Source organism: Centropristis striata, chromosome 24 (assembly GCF_030273125.1).
Source record: "Centropristis striata isolate RG_2023a ecotype Rhode Island chromosome 24, C.striata_1.0, whole genome shotgun sequence".
NCBI lineage: Eukaryota > Metazoa > Chordata > Actinopteri > Perciformes > Serranidae > Centropristis > Centropristis striata.
Genome location: NC_081540.1, coordinates 8,061,091 through 8,084,832, shown reverse-complemented (window position 1 = coordinate 8,084,832; position 23,742 = coordinate 8,061,091). Strand labels below are relative to the sequence as shown.

Genomic DNA, 23,742 nt, shown 5'->3' with positions numbered 1-23,742 from the left:
TCCATTAATCAGGACGAGCTGACTGATGTATCGCTGCCTGCTCATAAACGAAACCAACATGCAAGCGATTTGGTCAAATTTGAGCACCAACATGACTTCAAACATTTGCCCAAACGGAGTCCAGCCGCCTCATTACTGACTGTGAGGTGCACATCAAAGTGGCCTCTGTAGTAGTAGTCCTCGTCTGAGGAGCCGGATTGGGATGAGAAAAAACACATGGAAGGGAAAAATCTGACTTCAGAGAACATGCAGAACTGTATTTTTAATTTTGTATTCCCAGTGTTTGCAGGAATGCTCTGTGACTACAGACTCAAAATTATTCTCTCAATCTGTACCAAAAAAATAGAAATAATAATAAAAAAACTATGAAAAACAATAACTCTAGACTGCAGGCAGTCAAAAAGTCATAAGTAGAGAGTATTGGCTCTTTAATAAAATATGGATTTTTCTGACAAAAAAGTTTGCCCCCAAGGAAATTTGAGTTGTGTCTCCAGTATGCATCCTAAAATCCATAAATCATGACCTTGGAATTATAAGCTTCCATCTGTGTGGAGCACAGATTGTCACAGAGAGAGCTGACATTTTCTGGGTAAAAAACTACTGTGCACTTTATACCTTTACATCCATTTTACCCATAAATATGCAGATAACTACATCAGACAGAAGCTTAGTTTAATACCGAGCTCTATAATCTGCTGACATTTGTGGCAGCTTTTACTTTTCAGAGGTAACTTTTTCTTCTTTTAGTTCATCAATAAAACAAAAGTGTGTAACAAAGGTAGGAGGTGACAGACTGTGACTGACAAGAAGCCAGCATCACATGAGTCATGAGAGATTTCCACCATGAAAAATACTCCTTTGTTGACTCGCTAAGGCTCTTGATGTGTACTGGTTGTGACATGTTGGTACGGGGACAATAGTGTGACTGTCATGATGCACTACAGCTCCGACCTATCACAAAACATTTTGCCACGAGGGGTTAGCAAGAAGGAAGAATAAGCTCTTTTGATGTTTTTGTTGTGTAAATTTCAACCATTTTCTAGAAATCTGTACGCTTCTGCAACAACGACACATGCAAAATATCAGTTACTTTGACTCATCAGTGTGCTGAAAGGACGCTATGACACTTAGACGCCTATTTTTCTTCACTGGACACTTGGCAGGATGCTGTGTTCATTAGCAAAAATGGATTTTAGCGGCGTCCTCTTCATTATCAGTGTCCTCTTTCATTTAAATAAGCAGGGCGAACAGCTTCAACCTGTAGCTAAGTGGCTTCAATGAAAAATGCTGAGCGTGCTAACAAACCATCAGGAGGACATGGCCCAAAAGTGTCAAGATATCCCTTTAACACTTTTAAACAGACTAAGCACTTTTGCACAAAATTCTTTTTTACAAGGCAGCTATTTAATAATCTGGGGTCAAAGCCAAAGCCATTTTCAGCTGACAAAATCAACTGCGACCTAAACATCAGCATGCCAATTTACTCTCAGTGACAATGCCAACCTGCTCCTGTTATCAGCTATAATGTTTGATATCTTAGTGAGTTAGCATGTTACTGTTTGCATGAAACAAAACCTCAGAAACCCAGACGCTATCAGTATGAAGATGATTTAAATTTTCCGCAGACGAGGCCTGGTGTGGTTGTTATTAAGAGTCTGATTAGCAACTTAAGATACAAGAATAAAATTGGCAGTTGAAGCAAATTTTGAAGCGAAATTTTGAAAATGTTGCAATAAAGAAAATGTGAATTTGTGACGTTTCCATCAACTGGCTTAGAGTGAATAAACAAAGCTGCATAAACGTACTTTTGTCAGAAGATGGATGTGTAATGTATTGCTGTAGGCTAATCTGTCAGTAAACAGGAGAAGAAGTAAAGAGAAAAAACAACAAAAAAAGGATTCTAATCGGACAACTTTGGCCACCCACAACAGAAAATGGAGAGAAGTCTTCAGGAATTAGATTCAATTGGGCAACTTAAAATAGTTATTTCATGTCAGAGGAAACAGCTGATCAGTCATGTGAGTTAAATGTTCACTACATCAGAACTTATTCAGAGAAAATGTTTCCATCTCCTGTTTAGCGCACTAACTTCTTTTCAAAAAGACAAAAAATTCCTCAAGTGAGCGTGAAAACTATTATCTTTTATGTTTCCATCAAGCTTTTCTCATGCAGATCTTGAAAATGTGCATAGACATTTGTTGATAGAAACACAACTAATGTGTTCCACCTTTTTTGATCTCCACACACAGACTGATTACCTACAGTCAACCAAAGCCTGCTCAAACGTGATTGGTCCATACTACTCGGACTACAAATGGAAACCAGAGCGTTTGACACCAACATCTCCACATAAAGTACAGCTGAGGCTGATGAGAGCAATGTTGGGTAAGTTACTTGAATAACCAAATGTAATCACTTATTACATGTTAATTAGTTACCAAAATAATGAATCACTTTCCTAATTACTCAGAACAATGTATTCATGAAAAAGATTAAATTTAGGCTTATTGATTCCTAAAAGCTAATTTGGACCTTGCTGTGCTGTCATTGCCAAACAAAATTGCATTTGGAAGATATTTCTTATCCAATAATGAAGCATTTTAGAATCAGCTAATGCTCAACAGTCCAACAAAAATACAACAACAAACAAACTTGTGCATGGCATAATAAAGACCCATAAAGTGGTAAAGCCTGGTTAATGCATTTCTAACAAACTCTCAAAATCCCACCTGCTGTGCAGAAGGAGGAATGATATATAAGCAGATAATCTTTTTAAGGTTACAAAAATTGCAGCTATTTCAAAGCCCTGTTAAATGATGCATGGGGCTAATAGTGCAAAAGGTACCAGTGCCACATGGGCATTCGTCGGCTGACTGCCGCGGGGCATCTGCACATGAAAACTCATCTAATTCTTGCTGATCAATGAACGGACTAAACAGAGCAGATTGTGAAGTGCGGGGGTGATAAAAGCAAACAATACAACCACTGCTGCCATGGCAATAAGTGCTGCTAATAACTGGTACCCAGAAAAAAAAAATCACACTCAGTGAAATTTCTTTTATTGACCATGCACAATGAAGAACAATTAGAGGGAATTATTTTGTAGCTCATAAAAACTAATTATGAAGTACTACTTTTTTGCAAGAAAGCTTGGAAGTTACTTCGGGCTTCAAGGCTTGTGTGACTATGTATGTGAGCGGCAAATTAATTTAACCTTTCCTCTTAATTCCTGAGAGCTTTTCTTATACTCATCCTTCTCCATTGTGCGGCCAGTCAGGCAGAGACACGGGGCTCCACAAGGTTGGGATATAGATCCATGCTGATGGCTTTTTAAAGAGGTGGCGCCCATGTGTGACTCAACATAGACTGAGCAAGAACACTGTAGGTGTTGGCAAAGAAAAAGAAAATCAATCTTTGTTTGCAAAAGACTCCAACATACTTGTTAGTGAAAGTTTTTCAGTGGAGGAATATCTGTGTTTGTGCAGCAGTAAGTTGCACCAGGATCCTTGATGCTGCAGAGAGCGAGGAGGCAATGCAGTGACTCACCGAGATGCTTGAGGTAACAAACCTCAGGGTCATCTCCAGTTTGGTTTTTCTGATGTTTTGTATTGTAAGACTAGCAAAGATCCAGGGTCGGTGTCACTGTGCGGATACAGTCCAGAAAATGAAACCAGCAGGGATTAATATTTTCAGCATTCTGATATGTTTCAAACAAATACTTTATATCAGGCCGAAACATTTTGTTCTTTTTTGAACGTGCGACAGCAGCATCATCACATCAAATCTGTGTTATCTAGTACAGTCCCTCCACGCAGCCTCAAAGTGACACCTGAACTTTTCAACTGTGCCATGTTGCCATGCTATGTTTTATTCCTAGATGCCTCAACGCTTCATAAAATGATTTTCCTGCAGCCTGCACATCTCCTGACTACTCCCCAAAGGTAGATGTGAATTAGATCACAGCAGATGGTTTTAAAAAGAGGCTTGAAATGTAAAATTGTATACAATGACAGATAACAAAACAGGCAACAGCTTGGAGTGTTGTTGGTACAAGTGTTCTAGTTTTTAAGCTGTCTGGACAAATAGATACAGCGATACATCGAGTGGAGACGATCCACCAGGAGCCTAGAGGGACTTATTGGGTATGCTGCACTGGGATCCCAGAAAACATTGAAGGGAATATCTCTGCACATCGGCCTGTAAATGCATGAACGAGCCCTGGAGGAACCGGACCAAGTTGGTTTAGAAAGGATGTCTGTGCTGCTGTGCTCACCCTGGTGCTCTGTGACCCTGACCCACCAGAAAATGGATAAATGGAAAATGAGCATGCTGTGTTGCTCGAGGTAAAGGCTAGCTGATATGTGGGAAAACTGTGTAAAAAGGCAACATAGTGGAGACAGAGAAACTATAGGCAACTGATCCTTCAAACAAATGAGAATTTCAATGGCGCTAACTGAGGAAATGTTCCAATGCAAAAACAATTTCCTATTTATAATAGCTCTTGTATGCTTACCAGTTCACTATTTCTTGTTATAAATCTTGAATTAACTTGGAATTGGAAACCCCAACCTGGAATACAGTTTGAAAATGGGAGTTTAAAAGGGGAATGGACTTTATTTATTATTTATTAAGGTTCTGTTATGGCTATCTTGGCTTGCATTATGATTAAAACTCATAATAAAGTTATGGAGAGTGCGAGAGCCGTTCCTGGCTTTTATCTGCAGACTTGGCTGATTTACACAATCCATACGTGCAGGCGGGGAATATTTGCAGATGATGTTCCCTGCAGCAATTTTTACACTTAAAGAATGCAGAACAACTCATTGAACTCTACAATAAATGCACATTAAGAGACATTATTAGAAGCTATTAATCTCCCGTTTTGCAGTCCTTTAATGCTCTTTGATGCAATTTTGGATTTCTACAACCAGTGAAGATAATTATCTTGACTATTATGAGATAAAAGGTACAATTGAAAGGTGCTTATGGAATAGCTATGGATCACAAGCACAAATAACACTGCTGGAATGAATGTTTATGATGAAGTGTATAAGTAATGCGGGAAATCAAGAGGAAAAAAAGTAAGCGAGGCATAATTTTATAAATAATTATTATTCTTACATTTGTTTCTACAATCTGGCTTCAGTTCAGCATTTCTCTAGCCATAGACAATAACATAAATGACCAATCAGGGCTGGTTACCTTAGCTTAGCAGAAAAACTGGTCCAGGAAAACAGCTTCATGAATTTGTACAGACCATGCAGATAGAGAGTGTAATTGATCTTGTCATGTAACTCTCTGCAGGAGAATAAACATACTTTGCAAAAATATTCCTTTAATGTTGATCAATGGGTATGATCCCATTAAATTCACTAAAAAGGGAAAATCTCTCACATTTGGTGAGAAACAGACTTCCTCCACTCTGTCAAAACCTCAATAGTTTTATCATCTTGTTTGCTTGGCATCAATGTAAGACTGTAAAATGCTGAGGCGTACAAGGTTCTGCAGCACTAATAGGCAGTGGAAGAATTGCTGGACTCTGTAAGTACCCTGATTTCCCATGAATATATCTGCAAGAGTATTAATTAGAGTTAGAAAATGAAATTTTACACTTGAACTGCTGCTCAAAGGGGTGCTGCATGGCCATGCACCAGGGACTGAAACTTCTCCTGATTTTTAAACTCGGGCAGCTGCAGCGGCCTCGGTGTCTGTATTCCACACTGCGACTTCACCTCTGAGATCCGTGAAGTCTTGTTCTGCAGCCACAAAATTTTTATATCAACCCGGAATCTCAGTGGTGAAACATTGTGCCAAAAGCTCCATTTCATGTATTACAGGCGGCCCTTCAGGGAATACTCCTGTGTGATTAATTTCCATTTCAAAGCTAAAAGCTCATGGAATGATGTCAGGGAGTGGGTTTGAAGTGGTGCACATTCAGAAATGGGGACAAAAAAATAAAATAAATAAAAACACAAGGGGAGAAGGTATCACGCGGTGGCACACAACAAAAATACACACTTGAAAAACTGTGGGTACCAACTATATGCACTTCTGCCCCTGCAGACTCTTAAACACACACACTCTTTCAAAGTAGTTCAGGGTCGCGGTTTTGATCTCTTGGCTTGTTTCCTCATTTGACTATCACATGAAAGCAGCCTTTCTGACTGCATGTGAGACACTTCTCAGCATTCTTCCTTCTCATCTTTTTTTTATACCACCTACCCAACGCCGCCACCTGCCCTCCCCCCTCTAAGTATTGTAGGCTCTAATTGGCCTGGTGTCCTTCACAACCGCGAGCGGCGCTGAGAGCTGGACGGAATGTGCTTGAAGGCTAATAGAGACATCTCCAAATGCCAGGTCACCGACTGGGCCGCTAACTCTCCTCCCAGCCTTGTCACGCTGCTTACAGTTAACCTTTTCATTAGACGGCATTTGTCGACAACAGGGATTTTCTAGTCATGCGTCGGGTCCGTCACAGGAGTACAGTGGGGCCAGGACATGAAAGGGTGTGTGAATGTGTCGAGTGTGGATTTCAGTGCAGACACACAGGCAGAAATGTCGATCAATAATAAGCAGCTGCAAGTCAATTTAATACTAATGCATCTATATGACCTACATAAGCAAACAATATAATCAGTGAGAAGTCTATTTCTATATAGTTATTATAAATGCCTGTCATAAGTCCAATTCCCTGTGAGATAAGAGAAAAACCCAATCTATAGCACAAAGACAGTGTGGGAAGAGGTATTCAGACCTGTATTATATTTAATGGTTATTTTAACATTTTATTATACTGTTATGAGGTTTAGTTTATAAAAAACACTTTAAATTGATCATGATTTTTTACATTAAGTCTTGAACTGAAAAGTAACTAAAGCTGGCAGCTAAATGTAGTGGAGTAAAAAGTATAAAGCTACATAAAATGGAAATACTACAGTAAAATACAAGTACCTCAAAATTGTACTTGTACAGTAAATGTACTTAGTTATAGTCCACCAATTGCACACAGAGCAGACAGTAGAGAATATGTTTACATTTTGTCAAGCAAATTTGGCAGTGAGTTGTATATTAGCCAATTAAAAGATAGAAGGATTACTATAAATATGCTTAATACTAGTAAATGGGACAGTTTATGGGTTTGTTTATGTACTAGTTTCATTCCTTCATGTTATTTTCTGAAATCCCTGGTGATGACAGCCGTGCAGAAACACATCAACAATTTCCTCTTCACTGCTAAAACTCATTGAAAGATTATTTGCCGCTCTCATGTTTGCAACAACATCTGGGAGACAGTGACCACACCGCTGCACAAATACACAGCGTTCAGTTACTTTATGTTGATTCGGAAGCAAAACCTTCCCCACTTGGATGTCTGTCACGATATGTATTCGGTTTATTTGATGCATCTTTTGTTATCTTTCCTAATCCACTTTTCTGCAGGAAGTCTCTGCTCTGCTCTCTACTTCATCTGACAACCTGATCACAATCAACCTGTCTGTGTGAATAACAGTGAAATATAGTGGATAATAAATAGGCCTCGTTGCTTGTATTCTTCAATCAAACAGTTATCTGGTAGCGACAGCAGTATCTCCATTGTCTCACTCGTTATGCATTAGGAGACTGATGAGTTCTGTATTGAAGAAGATAATTGATTATCCCTCTAAGGAAGGGGCTATCTGAAGATGATTAACCTTCACTGCCTGAAGATCAGCTCATCATATAGCAAAGAAATGTGGCTGAGGTGCACTGCCACTGTTGTCTTCATCTTTTATCAGTCAAGTTCCATATGTCAGTGTTTTTGAAGCGAAAAATAATCATAGAGCCTGAATGGAGAGTAGAAAGAGAAAACACCAACTGGTCGTTTGGATAAATACTGCATGCAAAGTTGTCATAACCTGAAGCTGTTTTCTGCAGACTTGGGCCACTCTACATCAACTTTTCTTGTCTTTTTCTTTGTACGTTGCAAAAATAACAAGTTAGTATCTCAAAATAATGAAAAACTTTCTCAAAATAATGAGAAAATATCTTAAAATAATGGAAAAAAATCTGAAAATAGTGACCTAGAATTTATAAATAATGAGTAAATATCTTAAAATAATAAACCTTCTCCTAATAAAACTTCTCAAAATAATGATCTAGAATTTTGAAATAATGAGCTTGTATCTTTCTCCACACTCTGGCCACTCTAGATCAACTTTTCTAGTCTATTTTTTTTGTTGTGAAATCCAGGTTAATATTTCCTGACACAAAGATCATTATCTTCACCAAGGAGGTTGAGATTTTGGTGCATCAGCAGCACTAGAACACTATTTTCATGACTAAGTAAGAAATCAGTAAAGTTTGGAGCAGACGAACACCTGGGATGGATGCACAAATTAATTTTCACATACGTTGCAGAATAGGCCATTTGTGCTGCATTTATGTGGTTACAGAATAATAAATAAATAAATAAATGAGTTAACCGATCATTTATGGTTACCTGATCTGTTTCCTTTGCAATTTGTTGTCTAACAAGTATTTGCTTTTCTAAACACTGAGCCTCGCTGTGGCGTCCATGTTGATTCCACATTATGACTTAAAGCTCATGAACATACTAAAGTTGGAAGAATGACTTCCAATCTTGGGAAATGGGACCATCTCTCTTTAAAATGTAATTCTACCTATTGGTGTCCAATGAGCACAACCTGAATGTATCCTAAAGCAAGGTGAGCTTCTACCAAAAACATACTCCTACACTAGCAGCCAATTTAATTGCAATGTTGGATAGTCAAGCAGCTTCAGGCGGTGTGTGTGCCGGGTTTTCACCTGATTCCGGAGTAAACAGACCTCTGTTTCCAGAGATGAGAGTGAGCCAAAAGATGGAGGTCACCCAAATGGAAAAAAGAGGCCAACACGGACATTTATTGGAGTATCCATCTGCCGTGCTGCTCTGCTGTTACTGCCTCCGCTTAGATTTCACTGCAAAGTGATCACTGATCACTCATGGAGCAATGCCTGAACTATGCATATATATTGTCCATGATAAAGAATGCATAGGTATCTAAATTATTAAACAGCCACATGAAACATTCATGAATATCATTTAAATGATAGATACCTCGTGAGCGTTCTATTCATCGTTTTATTGTTCTGTGTGTTGATGTGTGGTCACACAGTTGTGGTAACTGGGTTTAAATAGGTGTTTACGAGTTTAGCCCCAGAGTCCTTTGTTGTTTAAACAGATTAAATGTAGCTCATGAATTTATTATAATATGTTGCTCAAGCTCTGTTACATTGAACAGACAAGGGAGATATGCTCAATCAGTGGATTCAAATGTATTTATCATTTATTTTGTGTCCATTTTTTGTTCAGGCGAGTCACAACAGGTAAAAACTAACATGTTTTCTTTCAGAATAGTGGAAAGAAAACCTCAACAAGAAACATTTAGGTGTATATTTTACTATATTTTGTGTAGCTTGCAGTACCAGGAACGTAGTCTAAACCTCGTCATCACAGGCATCATCAGAAAGCTCCCACTCTCCTGCACAATATTATGTGTTTTGCATGTTCTATATTATTGTTGCTGTGAAATAAATTCTATATATCATTCATACCCTGATTTATAAAACATATTTTTTTCCAAAAAACATGACAAAAATGTACTCTTATGGCTTTTGACAGTGTTTCCTGATTTGTTAAAATTGATAAAAGGATATATCCCAATTTCTTCTTTATGAAACTTTGAATCTAATATATCAACAAAATAAAATAATAACTTATACATTTCTTTGCTGGAAATATATGCAAATTAGTACATATTCAATGAGTTTACTGCTCATCTGCATATCTAAACATAACATTTCAGAAAATTTGTAATGCAAAAAAATATTGTTTTAATGTTAATAAATGGGGGAAGTTTCATGGTGATATTTATACATTTAAAAAATGACCCTATTCACCTGTAATGTCTCCCCTTCAGTCATCTGAATCTAGAGGTTTTCCACTCAAAATCAGTTCTGTTCCTGAATGTCTTACTTGATGTCAGTCTCCTGAACGCGCTCCTCATCCAGATCCTCTATAAACTTCTCCCCCTTCATCCAGTAGATAAGAGGACTGACGTCTCCACTGTATCCGAAGAACGCTCTGCACGTCAGGTTCACAGGATTTCCTGTTGGAGACAAGAGACAGGATGTGAGGTCACACCTGCAGGAACCAGCATGTGTGGCGAGTGTCCATGAGTAAGATCATTAATGCTGTGGTGATGAACAACTGTTGAATATGCAGTTCATTCATATTTATAATCTGCACTGTTTTCACTGACAATAATACATCTTTTGCACAACAGGTAATGTGCAGAGTTTATGTATAAAGAGAGCTGGAAATTTCTTTTAACTGTGATCAGCAACATAAAAAGCAGCAGGGGAAACAATAAAACAGAAATGGATGCCACCACCATCAATTTTTTATTAAAATTAAGATTTAACATAACTTCCAGCTACCGAATAACGACCAACATCAAACCTCTCTTTATTTTCTCACACAAAGTGTCTAGAAAGTGATTCTAAAGGCCAACACACACCAACAGCATAATGCACCCAAACTCTCAGTTTCCCAGCATCAATGCGAGTCTCCTCTCAGGAAAAAGAGCAGTTTTATCACATCTGGCGGCTACAATACCTTGACAACTACTGCTTAGAAAATGAATGATCATTAAAATGATGCTCTGAAGCACAAACACACATCTGATTCACTCCAGATTAGATGTTACCTTGTGTTTTTTGCATTACCACCAACATTCACCATATTTTGAAAATGGGCAACACATGAAAAACATGCAAAATCTCCACAAAAAACACCGCTCAGCACTTTCTAAATGCCATTTATTGAATGATAGGGACACAAAGCAAACAAAAAAGACACAAAATGACTACAAAACTGACATAAAATTACCAATGAAGTCAAAACTGTGAAATTATTAATTTCAATTACTACAAAGAAGGACTCAGCAAGCAAAAGCTACACAATAAACACTACTCGGCAGCATCTAAGTGCCATTCATTGGCTGATAGGTGTTTGTAACTTCCCTCACCTAATAATAGACCAAGTAATAAAAGATCACACCTTCTTTACTGTGCCCCTGTGTCCCTCAGCTGGTTGATAACATCAGATTCTCATCAATGAGTAGCAACCCTGAACACTGTAGACTTACACGTGATTCCTGTTATTAACCCTTTCCAGACATCTTTTTTTTTTTTTTTTACCATTCAACACCGTAACAACAGTCTCCTTTTTTCCATCAGATCTCAAACTGTCTGTTGTTTCCCAGCGGTGCCATCTTAATCGATCCCAGACCCTTTTTAAATTTCCTGATGGCCTCTTAAACGTTAATACACTCTTTTGAACCTTTGCACGGCAACTTGCTGTACCTTTGTAAAAGCTTTCACACTCTTCAGCAGCGCCCTGTCTGTCAGAGCCCGCATTTAAATTTCAATCACTGCATTCTGCAGGAAATTTGAAAAACAAAAGTACATCGCAGCTTTAAGGAGTGTGTATTAATGAATTAATTTAGCCTGTAAAACACACAAAGCATACTAAATACTTCCTTCTTTTTTCTCTTCATGCACATTATCACCTCAATTATACTTGTATTCTTTTGACAATGGAGGGTTTGACTTTGTGGATCCATTGAACAAGAGTCAAACCTTATTACACAACTATATGATGTTATTGGTATCATGTAGCTTTCAGTGTGTGTGTGAAGAGAACATAATGGTGTTTATGTATTGGTAGCAGAGGCCAGCATGCTGCAGTGTGATGGCTTGATTGCACATTTTAATCAAGCGGAAATTCTATTTTTCTGATCTGTTTCTATGAGCTGCGACAATGGGCGAGTTAGAAGAGATGATGAGATGAAGATGGTGGTTATTTAGCATCCATGTCCAACATTTGAGAACAAGCTCGCTCCAAGAAGTGGGTCAGCTCATAGATACAGAACATTAGTGAACAGGCCAACACAGCACAGGCAGAGTCCTAAAAATGTCACCTGAAAAAATGCCACTCAATAAGAGAAATGTAACAACAGAATTTGTAACAACAAAAATAAAAATGACTAAAAAGAGACTGAACACACAAGGAGACACTGAACAATCACACAGATGCAAATGACGATTAAGAGACACAAAACAACCAAAATGGCTAAAACGACACATAAAATGATTATAAAGACAAACAAAACAACCAAAAAGACACAAAGGAGAGCAAAGAGACACAAAGAAAAATCAGAATGACTACAAAGAGACACAAAGAAGACACAAAATGACCACAAAGAGAAATAAAATAACCAAAGAAGACACATAATCACAACAAAGGGACCCGATGAAGACACAAAGCAAGCATGTAGACCCAAAAAAATACACAACATTACTATAAAGGAACATAAAATGACCAAAGAAGCCACAAAACAGGTACAGCAACCCCAAAAGATGCATATTGACTAAGAAGACAGATAGCTGTTGCCTGTTAAAGATAACTAAATTGTTTTAAAGAGAAAAGAGTGATGAGACTGAACCAAAAACATTAACAGTAGAAGCCCCTCACTGCAAATAAATCCTTTGACATGACATGTAGTCATGTGATCGATGTAAAATAATATATTAGTGTTATCCAAATATATCTATATTTAAAGCTTAAGTAGTGAACAGTCTGAATATCCTGAAATGTTTTAGGCAGCATTTTAAAATGTACTTGTATCCCAGTAATAGCTGAAACTGAGGCAAACACGGAGCAGACAAGCAGAGCGCTGAAAAAATAGAGGAGAAAGTGAAAAGTCAGCTATCAAGACATTTGAGGTCATTTTTCTGTACTAGCAGGCAGTGTGATGTACAGATAGGCCTCCTGCAATGATGAAGACCAGAGAAAAGAGAGGTAAGAAAGAGCAGAGAACACATATCAACAGACAAACCCCCTGCCTTCACATCAGCAGGAGTTCTCTCGGCTCGGCTCATTTTGAACACACATCCTATCTGACTGGAGACAGATAAACCCCTTTTAAACCCGCTTTCTCTCTCTGCCTTGGATTAGAGACCTCTCATTCTTCTTTCGCAGTTATCACACACACGCTGCAGCTTACGGCACATGCACGAGTGTGTGGCCCGTGCTGCGACAGGCTCACCGGGGGTGGGGGGTAGGGAGAAAAAGAGCCGCATCATCAAAGCCTGGGAATGACTCTGATCCATAAAAAAAAGCCGCCGATGATCAAGGAGGCTCCACCAGTTGTGCGTCCGGGAAGGCAAAAAGGTGATTCAGCATCTCTTCATTAGCACTCCTTGCTCATTGGCCCTGTGGCGAGGACTCAGAAGTCTGTGAGATGGGAGATAACTGTGCCGTATAATTGGGTACTTGCTAGTTCAAAGATAATAGGGATTTTATTTTACCAAGGCCTGCTCTAATTTGGCCCTCTAGTGCAGTCTAGCGTGCACAGATGATAGCTAAAGCTTTAACTGGGGAAATCTGGTTTGGAGATTCAAAAAAAAAAAAAAGGCCCCGAGTTGGAGGACGTTTTTGCATTTTGTCTCACGGCTCAAAAAAATACTGTCCAGAGCTAGGAATCAAGGACTGTGTGTGTATGATAGAGAGAGAGAGAATGTATTTTAAGGATCCTGGGATCTCTCCTGGACCACACACACACATATATTGCTATGCAATGCACTTCCACAAGGGGTCTCTGTGGTGCTACAAAGCAGGAGGGCCAGTGTGCAGGAGGAGCACATGAAACAACAAAAAAAAACAAAAAAACACCATTTTGACAGGTGTAGGCAACAGTAAAAGGAAACACGGATCCTTTTGTGTGCCACCTTTGATGTCAAGAGGCTTCACCCATGGATCTGAACAGCATGTTGTGTTGTAGCACTGACAGCTCCACTGCTGTGCTGACAACAGCCGTGGTGTCACTCTCCAAGACTTATTCCAAAGGGTTCTTCATGCATATGGCTGCATGTTGTTCCCTTAACGACGGCGTGCTAATTTGTGCCGGCTTTACTGCGAGCAGCTAAGCTTGCATGGGAAGAGGTTGTGTGCTCCGTTTGAGGGAAATGCACCAACAGCCATGCAGGGATTTAAACGCACAGATTCTACTATTCAAATCCCAACCTCTGGTCTTGGTCAGGGGGGTAAAATGAGTCTTAATGCGATTGTCTCCTCTCTCTTATCTCCCTTCGCCTCTAGAGCATCTCTCTCAGTCGCTGTGGCTGCAGGACGGAGACGTCAGCAAAGATTCCCGTGGCTAAGCAGACAGACTGGATGCTATGAAACCATAACAGAGGAGCGGAAAAGCAGGGTAGGAGACACAGAGAGGAGCAGAGAGAGCCGGCATGTATGCATTTCTGCATGCATGAGAGGAGGAGGGCATATGTACATGTCAGCGTGGATGTGAGAGAGAAAAAGCACGAGCTAGACAGAGGAATCACACACATGGGAGAGCAAACCATTCTACTTCCAACACAGAGTGAATCCTATCGCCCTTGTGCGCCGAAGATGACACAGATTACAGATCAGTACATCCACATGCAGAGCGTGCACCATCCATGTCGAGTTAATCTATCAGCGCTTCCCATTCACATCCAAACAATCCAGCTCTTGAGTAGGGAAGCCTTTTTTTTTATTTTTAACAACCTTGAATAAATTAAGCCCTGTAGCTGGCAGGAATAATACTTCAGAGAGGGAAAAGACTAAGCTTTTTCAGAGGTTTTTTGTTTTTTTAGGAAAGGGCATTTGCAATCTTAACAGCAATGAGGACACAAATAGCTTCTGTTTAATGTTTTCGGTAAGATGGGAAGCACTCTGAGGTGGCAAATTAAAGATAAATAATCCTGCACAAGAACAGCAGCACACCTTTTCAAAATTGCTGCTAATGTGAAAGCAAGTTTGAGTTCTCTGCATGTTTTAATATCATATTGATATTAATAACTGCCTGGAAGATTGATTAAAATCTAATGACCCAGTTTACAAAAAACAATTTTACCACAATGTCCATTTCAGAGCTGTTTCTGGAGCTTTGGAGATATGCTAACACCTTCTTAACACAACTGTACACCTTTTGAGTGGGTGTTGATCTTTGCAAATGTCAGATTTTGGAGAGACTTTGGAGAGCCACGCTCTCCACCACTATTTCAAGAAAGGTGCTCATCCCTCCATTACAATTCCAGAAATGTGGTACTGGAACAAGGGGAAAACGGCTTCTCTGTCCAAAGCCAGCAGCAGCCTCTGGGTCTGAGACGTGAAGCCAATGTGGAAGTGCCTTAAACCTGCATTACTTCAATGCCAAAGTGTATAGAAGTCTATGAGAAAATGAACCTACTTTTACTTGATAGTTTGTAAATGATATAATTGTCTCAAAATTGTCAACCACCGATCACAGGCTATGAATGTGTCAATTTGTTACCAGATGTAACCTCAGTTCTATGAGACCTGCAGGGAGCAGAAGAAAGCATGAGATGGTGTATGGACATGAGATTTATCCAGCTAAAGTTTATAAAAATGCAGCACCGACATTTTAATTCACCAGATGTATTTAACAGCTGGATTCCTGTGATATCACAAGATTATGCAATAATCTTGGCATCACATATGTATCGCAAATCCATCTTGTTAGGCGTCATTTTGTGTTCATGTCTGCACAATAAATGGTTCCCTCAATCTCATGCCAGGTCATGGTGGCTAAGTCCTCGTCTTTTACACAGTCTATTGTATGTGCTTGTCATCAGAATTTCAGAAATGTGCAGAATCTGAGACATGTGATGCTGTCTGGAGGCTCATGGTGGCCCAACATCTTACCAAGGCCCTTTACACTGAGTGTTCATTCATTTTGTCACCCATCTGTGCATACTTCTGAATTTATCAAAGCAGAATGTTCAAGGTGTTCCTTCAAACATAAAAACCCTGCTCAGATAAGATAAACAGCCAGTGCTTTTAAATCGAACCCAAAACCTCTTAACAAAATGTCAGAATGATATTTCTGTAACTTCTGCCGTTGGTGGAAAACTCCTCTTTTCTCCCTTCAACCAGCTGAAATGATATTCTCTCTATTCTCTAATTAGTCCTTCCTTTAATGCAACAGTCTGGGCTCTACATAAAAGGACTTGAAGATTGCCCTGTAGCTTGTGATCAGCAGGATAGCGAGCGACTGATCTGGACTGAGAAGAAGCCCAGCAATTGAATCAGTAGATAATATGATTGTCGATGGTGAAAGGGGGTTTCCCAGATTCAGCGGGGCATCTGGGCAGCATGTAGCGGTTCCTGAAAACAGTTTTTTTCCCCAAGCTCTGAATGAGAGCGAGCATTAGTTTTATCACCCAACATCCAGTCAGTAAAGGGTTATAGAAGTGATGGGGCCCTGTAATTGCGGTGGCTGGGTACCCGCTCACATCGGCGTTGCCAGATGCGGCTGTTTAATTGCCTTTCTGTTCAGCATTGACTTTGTTTTGTTCATCACAGCCTGGACCACTCCAGTCGCATTTTAAGGCAGCGGCCATTGACTGCGCTGTGTTCAGTATTCATTTAGCTCGCGTATGGTCTCCTATAATTCACACTTGACATTGCACCCCATTATCCATAAGTAGGCACACCTTAATTAATGCAGGTAAAGCAGAAATCAAGAGACACAATGCAATGTTTAAACTGGATTTTATAAGCATGTCAACATGTGGCAATCATAACAGTAACTGCTTAATGATGTGTTGGGTAATTTTCTCCTTTTTTATTTCCACGTCTGGAAATTAAATAAGGTACTTCTGTTGAATATTACAGGGCAGGGAAACAAGCAGGACGGGGGGCTGGGTGAATAACAAGTCCAATTTGAGCCTTGGTGAACAGAGCATGACATTTGCAAAGATCAACACCCACTCTTTGCATTGATGTTCTCATAATACAATGTTCTTCAGGGCCGAAAAAGAACGATCGTTACCAATGTTAGACCTTGTGTTGCTTATAATGTAGCATGGAGGAGTCACAGTTGAATTCTCCTAATGAAAAGCTCATTAGACAATAATGAAACACTTAAAGAGTGCTTTACATTACATCAGACAAATGCTGCATCGGATGGAGCAGACAAGGTTGCACCTCAATAAGAAAAGCACCAGATGATTGTCAACTTTGAAGCAGGTGCTGTTTTTGTCAATGGCTTTGTGAGATTCCTTATATGCTGTGCCTTCTTATTGTTTATTGCTGTTGTTCTGTGCAGTTATTTCTAAACAGATTATTCTGGCAGGTCATCCATCTTGTTACTGATCCAGATACATGTCTTCAGACACATAAAAATGGGCCTGTCTCTCACAATAACACAGCAGAAAGAGTTAAGTAAAGTAGAAACTTTGTTGAAAGCCCAGTCTTCTTGCCCATCCTAACTCTTAGTGTGAAATGCTGATGGTGCTGTAAGTTAAGGATTAAAGAAGCACTCCTTACAGTGAGAAGGCAGGGATTGGACACCAACAGGACCTGAACGCTGACTAGGCTTTGGTGCAGGTAGAGAGGGGACTCCTGGTGGGCTTAGTGAAGAATGTCTGTAGACTCTCTAAATGGCAGCATGTATTCGGCTACTGATGGAAAGCCTAAGAGGTGCCATAATGGAAAATACTGTAGGCAAGGATGTGAAAGTGATTGAAACATAATGAGAGTGAGAAAGAAAGCGATGGCACTAAATAGAAGTTTCCTCGAGGACTTGCTGGGTCACTTTTGAAGCGTATCCACACCCCCAACAGCTCCGTTTTCTAGCTGAAGCTCCCTGTAGTTAGATGCTCAGCTTGGGCCTCCTTTAGCAATGCTTTCAATGAGTTCTTTTCTAAACTATTGTCCAGGGAATCTGAAGTGTTCTCCAGCTCCTCATGGCAAAAGCCTTCATGTACTTTCCCCCAGTGTGCTACAATACTATACTTTTTACTCCTGTGAAATTGAGGATTGCCGCAGTGTAAAAAGTCTTCATCTAGCTCTGCTCATGTACAATTTGCTTGTTAATGATGATATGATTCATGGCAGTTGCTGAAACGCTATTTCTAGCCCCAGTTTGTGACAAATTACAGCAGTGTAGAATTGTGTTACTCACACTAACACATCCTAGAACAGTTTAGTGCACTCCCACTGAAGGTAGTCACTTCATGTATATAAACCTAAAAATCTCCTCTTGCATTACAGAGGCAAACATTAAGCTTATGCTTCGATCAGACTTCATGTAGGATATGAAGGAACAATTACATTTTTAGTCAAAACTGGGTGATGGGGTAAGTGTTTGCTGGTGGAATTTTTCTTCATATTTTTCTGACTTCCCATGCAACTCTTAAGGTTAATACATCATAATCTAAACTAATAAACTTCATAATCCAATCAACATTTCAGGACCTTTCAAATTTGTATTTAAGACATTTTAAGAACTTTTCAGGTCTACAACTTCGATGATTGGATTTGAACCTTCTAGGACTTCTTAAGAACCCACCAACCAGTTTATGTCTTTATTACTGGGCCAACAATGGAAAGATGAAGAACAACGAGATGGAGAACAACATGCAACAAAGATCCTTAGATGGATTCAACTGGGAGACCCAACATATGTTGATAGTTTTACATTTGTTGGGATACACATCTCAGACGCCTTTACATAGTGAACTCCTTCCTCTGGAAAGCACAACAGAGGCGTCTCAAGAAGTCTGAAACGAGTACCCAAACTCCAGCGAACTTTTATCGCTTTACCATCAAGAGTGTTCTGACAGGCTGCATCACTGTGTGATTTGGCAACCTAACTGCTCAGGATTGCAGACTGCTACAGAAGAAGACAGCGTGAAAAATCAGAGGCTCAGAACTACCACACTTCACAACTTTCTTACCACTTGTTGAAAAAGGAAAGCCCAAAACATCATTAGGGACAACAGCCAGCCTACTCATGCTCCTTCCATCTAAAAAACTTCACACCACCCATCACAGGAACCACAGTGCTGAAGAGCTGATACAGAATGCATTGTTGCTCTTATATGTACTGTATACTGGATTAAATGTATCTTTTGTCTCCTTTTAATTGGCAATAAAGGTGATCTGAAGTGAACGAGAGATGTCATGACCGTTCAGACACAAGGATGCCCAGCTAGTCAAGAAAGACCTACAACTATTGCTCCATTATTGGATTTTGAATCCTGGCAGGAGGGAGTTTATTTCAACTGTAAAAGCATGAGTAAGGTAGAATGGATAATAGCCGCCACTGCGCACAGGTCAAGTTGTTCCTCACCAAACATTGATGAACATGGCTTTTAGAGCACTTTCTAAAACATGAGTGCTAGACTTAGATTTTCACTGAGTGGCAAAAATCATTAAAAACTGTTCCAGACCAAAAGTAAAAACTCAAGCAAGAGCAATTGTGCAGTCAAATGCTCCTCTTATGGTCCTATTCACTGATTTGGGAAGACATTCTTCCCTTTTTGGCGGCTTTGTAAGCCTTAGGTTGTAATGTAGAAACAACATGGGCCCTACAAAGAAGATGTGTGGTATTTTATTGCTCAGATGATATCCACAACAATTTGATAGCTGTTTTCAGTATTTACAACAAAGAGCAGAGGAAGCGAATCAGGTGAGCCATGAAATATGATCGGGTAACAATTTCCTCCAATTATTCTGACACCACATAAATACAATGTTAACCAAAGTGCAAATTGATTTGTGTGTCGCCTCGTGATTTCGATCTGCTCTACAATGTAATGGGTTCTTCCTTGGCTAATGCTACATCCTTCCACCAGGTTTAATGAAAATTGAGCCAGTAGTTTCCCTGTAATCCTGCAGACAAACATATACATGTACTGCACGGCAGGATTGTCCATCCACTAAGCATACACCACTCTATCCAGAGTCTCTGGTGCTGTGCTGGATGTTCGCATGTTCAGGGTTCACCAAAGCATTGATTGGATGCACCTTATTGCAGCAGAGTGGCCCTCTTCTCCTAAGCCATCAGTGAAAAGAATCAAGTCCCTAAATGGTCCAGTGGAGCAAACTCACCAGCCAAGATCAAGACAGCTTACTGTGCTCAGCGAGCGAGAGAGAGAACGAGACAGACAGAGAAAGAGTGGTGAGTGGCGAGCGAGGGAGCACTGCTATATCCATACCCTCTCCTGGGGAGTCCATGTAATGAAAACAGGACACAGCAGAGTGCTTGGGACTGTAGGTGCTTTTCCCAGCATTTCAGGAGGCACTGTGTTGGATATCTGCAGCGAACGTGAGCTGAATGAAAAAGGAAGTCCAGGCAGCAACTTAACTGAGGCAGCAACGTGAAGTGAATGAGTGGAACAGGTTTGAAAAAGCAGGAGGAAAAGCTGCTGTAACTTATCACCTCAAATCTAGCAGCGGAAGGAGGGAGGGGAGCCGGTGTTAGTGGGTTCGGAAACCATTGCATCACATCTCTCAAGGGGGAAGGTGGGAAAAGTTGAGAACTGGGATTACATGCTGTGACTGTGGCACTCCAGTGGTAGGAATGCATGTACTGAGATGTTCTCTCAAAAATACATGAGGTTATAAGCCGTCGATGCTTCATCACATTTTTCTTGAAATTGCATCGCCTGTTCCACACATGTCAGAAAGAATTTGGTTTTCCTTCAAATCTGAATTTTAAGTAGGCAAGCTTGAGATTTTATATCGTTGGTATGCAGCTGCTGATTATTGTTTTATTATTAATCAAAGCTGCACAATATTCATGTTTAGAAAGTATAAAATGACTGTGTAATGTGAAATGCATCAGTTACTCAGCACCGAATGCAAGACAGAATAAATAAGCTGGTGAGCAAAATCAAACACAGTGAGCTGAACCCTGAATATTTTACTCAGGGGTTGGCGGAGACCAAAAAGATGCATGATCAGTGGCCAAAACAACCCTCAAAAATCACTTATTGCAGCTTTAATCTTACAATACGTTTTTGAATAACAGATTGTTTTGTGTATAAAATAGTTAAAACACCCATCGCAAATTGGATGCTTTCCAATTAATCAACAAGAATTATTGAACAGTTTTTTGGTACCATCTCTTATTAGACTAACTCTTTTAGAAAAAGTGGCTTACTAAACTGTGAAACATCAATAACAGTATATAAGATGTCACACTGTACTGTTCTGTTCCTCTTGTCATTGTTCATCCTCCCTTTTTTTCTGGAATTCATCCCATTCATCGCTCCTCCTTTGTCTTCTACCTCACCTGTCGTCCTTCTCTCTCATGCCTTGCAGCACGAGCTTTGTGCATAAACAGGTTTCTATAATGAGAGGCAAATCAGAGAGGGACAAACAATAGGACTGTGTGACAGAAGAGCTGGGAGGAAAGAGAGACTCTGCAGGCAGGACGCTGAGGGAAAGGTTAAAGCTCTGGTGAGAGCAGGCTTCATCCATACAGCGTCCTGCTGCTTTCCTCCTGTCCGTCATGTTCACAGAAAAACACAGTGTGAGATCTCTGCCTTTGTGTGTGTGCTGTTCTGGTGCATAGGCAGGGTAATTGGAGTGATTTGTATTACCTACGCTTCTGTCCGTCCAATTTGCATGAACATATGGAGGTAAATAAATTCATGTTCACATGTTCAAAAAAGGCATGTTGGGATTTTGAGCCATTTGGGTACAACTGTCACGCTCCAGCCCGGGCGAAAATGTAATGTGCATTTGATAAACATGCTGTGATGAGAAAACGTCTTTGAAAACCCTCCATGTTTCCATCTGGATAAATTACCACAAGATTGACACGAGCGTCTGGGGACAACAAAATGTCACCATGATAGGAAATATCTGCCATGACAAGAATTCTCCTCGGGCGCGCCGACATGACTGGCTGAATGGTGCATTTGCAAAATAAAAGGTTTCAGTGTTGTAAGGTCAGGAAGGTCACCGGGCCGTGATTGTTGAATGTCAGATCGTCATCTGAATAGAATCAGAGTCTAGTGAACGGCTACCTAGAGCAAATAACCTTTGAGGCATACTCTCCAATGACCTGATATATAGGGAAATCACATTTAACGCCAGTCAAACAGAATAAACCTGCAGAGTCCATAGCTCACCCACTGATTATACAGACATACATCTCAGCTTGCACTGTGGATAATCGAATTGATTTGCTCGTTCCCACCCATGACTCCTTCCTGCAGTATATTTCCCTTATTAAGCACTCTGCTGGTCTGACCATCGTCTACAAGGTTTGTGCTGCAAGGAGTGGACACAGAGGCTGGAGACAGGAAATAGGTAGTTTTAAATTTTGCAGTTTTCAAAGCATAAAAGGGCCTTAATTTCTTGAAGTGTTTCAGACATTAAGTGCAGAAATGTTTTTTTACTGAAGGAAGTAGTGCTGCACTGAGCCTGCTGTAACTCCATTTAATTTAAAGTTCTACTTTATCAGGGCGAGCATCTCTGTAATCCAAGGCTGTTTCCGCTCTGATCCTCTATGCCAGACTGAGAATACACAAGCCAGACTGCTGGAACCGTGAATCTGTGGTGTCCCGATGTCTGTGAAGTTTGCATTCGCCTCTACCCAGCCGTCGCTTTATTATCCCCGCTCTTTTCTTCTAAAGGTGACATTTGTCTAACTGTTCAATCCCTCTAACATGCAGCGCAGCAGTTTGGGACCTATTCAGCTTTATAGTCCCGCTTTACAGTAGGTGTGCTCTGAATTTAGAATTCAGAAAAGAAATAGCACGTCTTGGAACTGCTGGGCACTTAAACCCCCTTGCCATCCATTTAATTAAAAACAATACAATAAATTACAAGCAATGCTATCAAGAGGTGGGAGGGGGGGAGAAGAGGAAGTAACTGGAGGCAAGGTAAATTATGACCTTATGCTGAAAAACATTTTAAAGGGGGATATCATGGTGTGTGCATAAATTTAACAGTGGAAGTGCTGACCTGTCAATCATGCACTGCTCCCTGAATGCAACAGTCGGAGGACTGACAATCAGCAGACATCCATATTTCATGGCATATTTCATGCTGTAAATACCACGAAAATGCTAATCTGTGATATGTGTGATGAATGAGCATTTCTCAACATATGTGGCCTGGCACAAAAGAAAAATTCACAGCCTAGATGTCTAGTGTCTTGTCACTGATATTATAATAACACTTGATAAGCAGAATGGGTGCAGAATAATGATAAAGATTGGGGGAAAGAGGAAAATGACCATGCAGCGCAAAAAACTATAAAAACAAACATATTTTTGACAAATTTTTTACCAACAACACAGTGACATGATCCACAATCATCACCAAAAACCCTTTATCACCGTTTGCAGCCGCCGCATTTCACCAGCGAAACAGACTGACAAACATCTGTTATAATCTGTAAACCAGCAGGCACATCAGGAGCTTTTGGGCTTATTCGCTTCATCCACTGTTAGACTAGTAGCTTCTTTACTGTAGAGACTTAGGCAGCGCTCCCAAATCCACCGTGTGATCGGCGCTCAGTGATAATCCACAAAATATCACAAATACTGTATCAGCTTGATTTCCAATAAAATCTGAAATAATGCAACATATCAGATGCTCACATAATCAGTTTACATGAGGCCCTGAGGGCAGAATGAAAAGAATGAAAATGTGTTTGGAGTTTCTGCAAGTGTGAAGGTGAATAAGGGCTGTTTGCTCGACTTAAAGAGGTAATAAAACAGTTTTACACATAAAGATCAGTATAGATGTAGTGCTCTAAACCTGGTTATGTCAAAAAGATGTTTCTTTGTCAAGCTTTCAGACATATGACCTCTGAACAGTGCCGCCTT

At 40.0% G+C, this 23,742-nt stretch overlaps 1 protein-coding gene across 1 annotated transcript in view; it reads right to left on the bottom strand.

Moving 5' to 3' along the window:
• Window positions 1-23,742, bottom strand: part of LOC131962613 (interleukin-1 receptor accessory protein-like 1) — a 298,116-nt gene that overhangs the window by 23,801 nt on the left and 250,573 nt on the right. Inside the window, 1 exon segment of the mRNA XM_059327558.1 lies at window positions 10,016-10,148. Coding sequence (XP_059183541.1) covers window positions 10,016-10,148 — 133 coding nt within the window.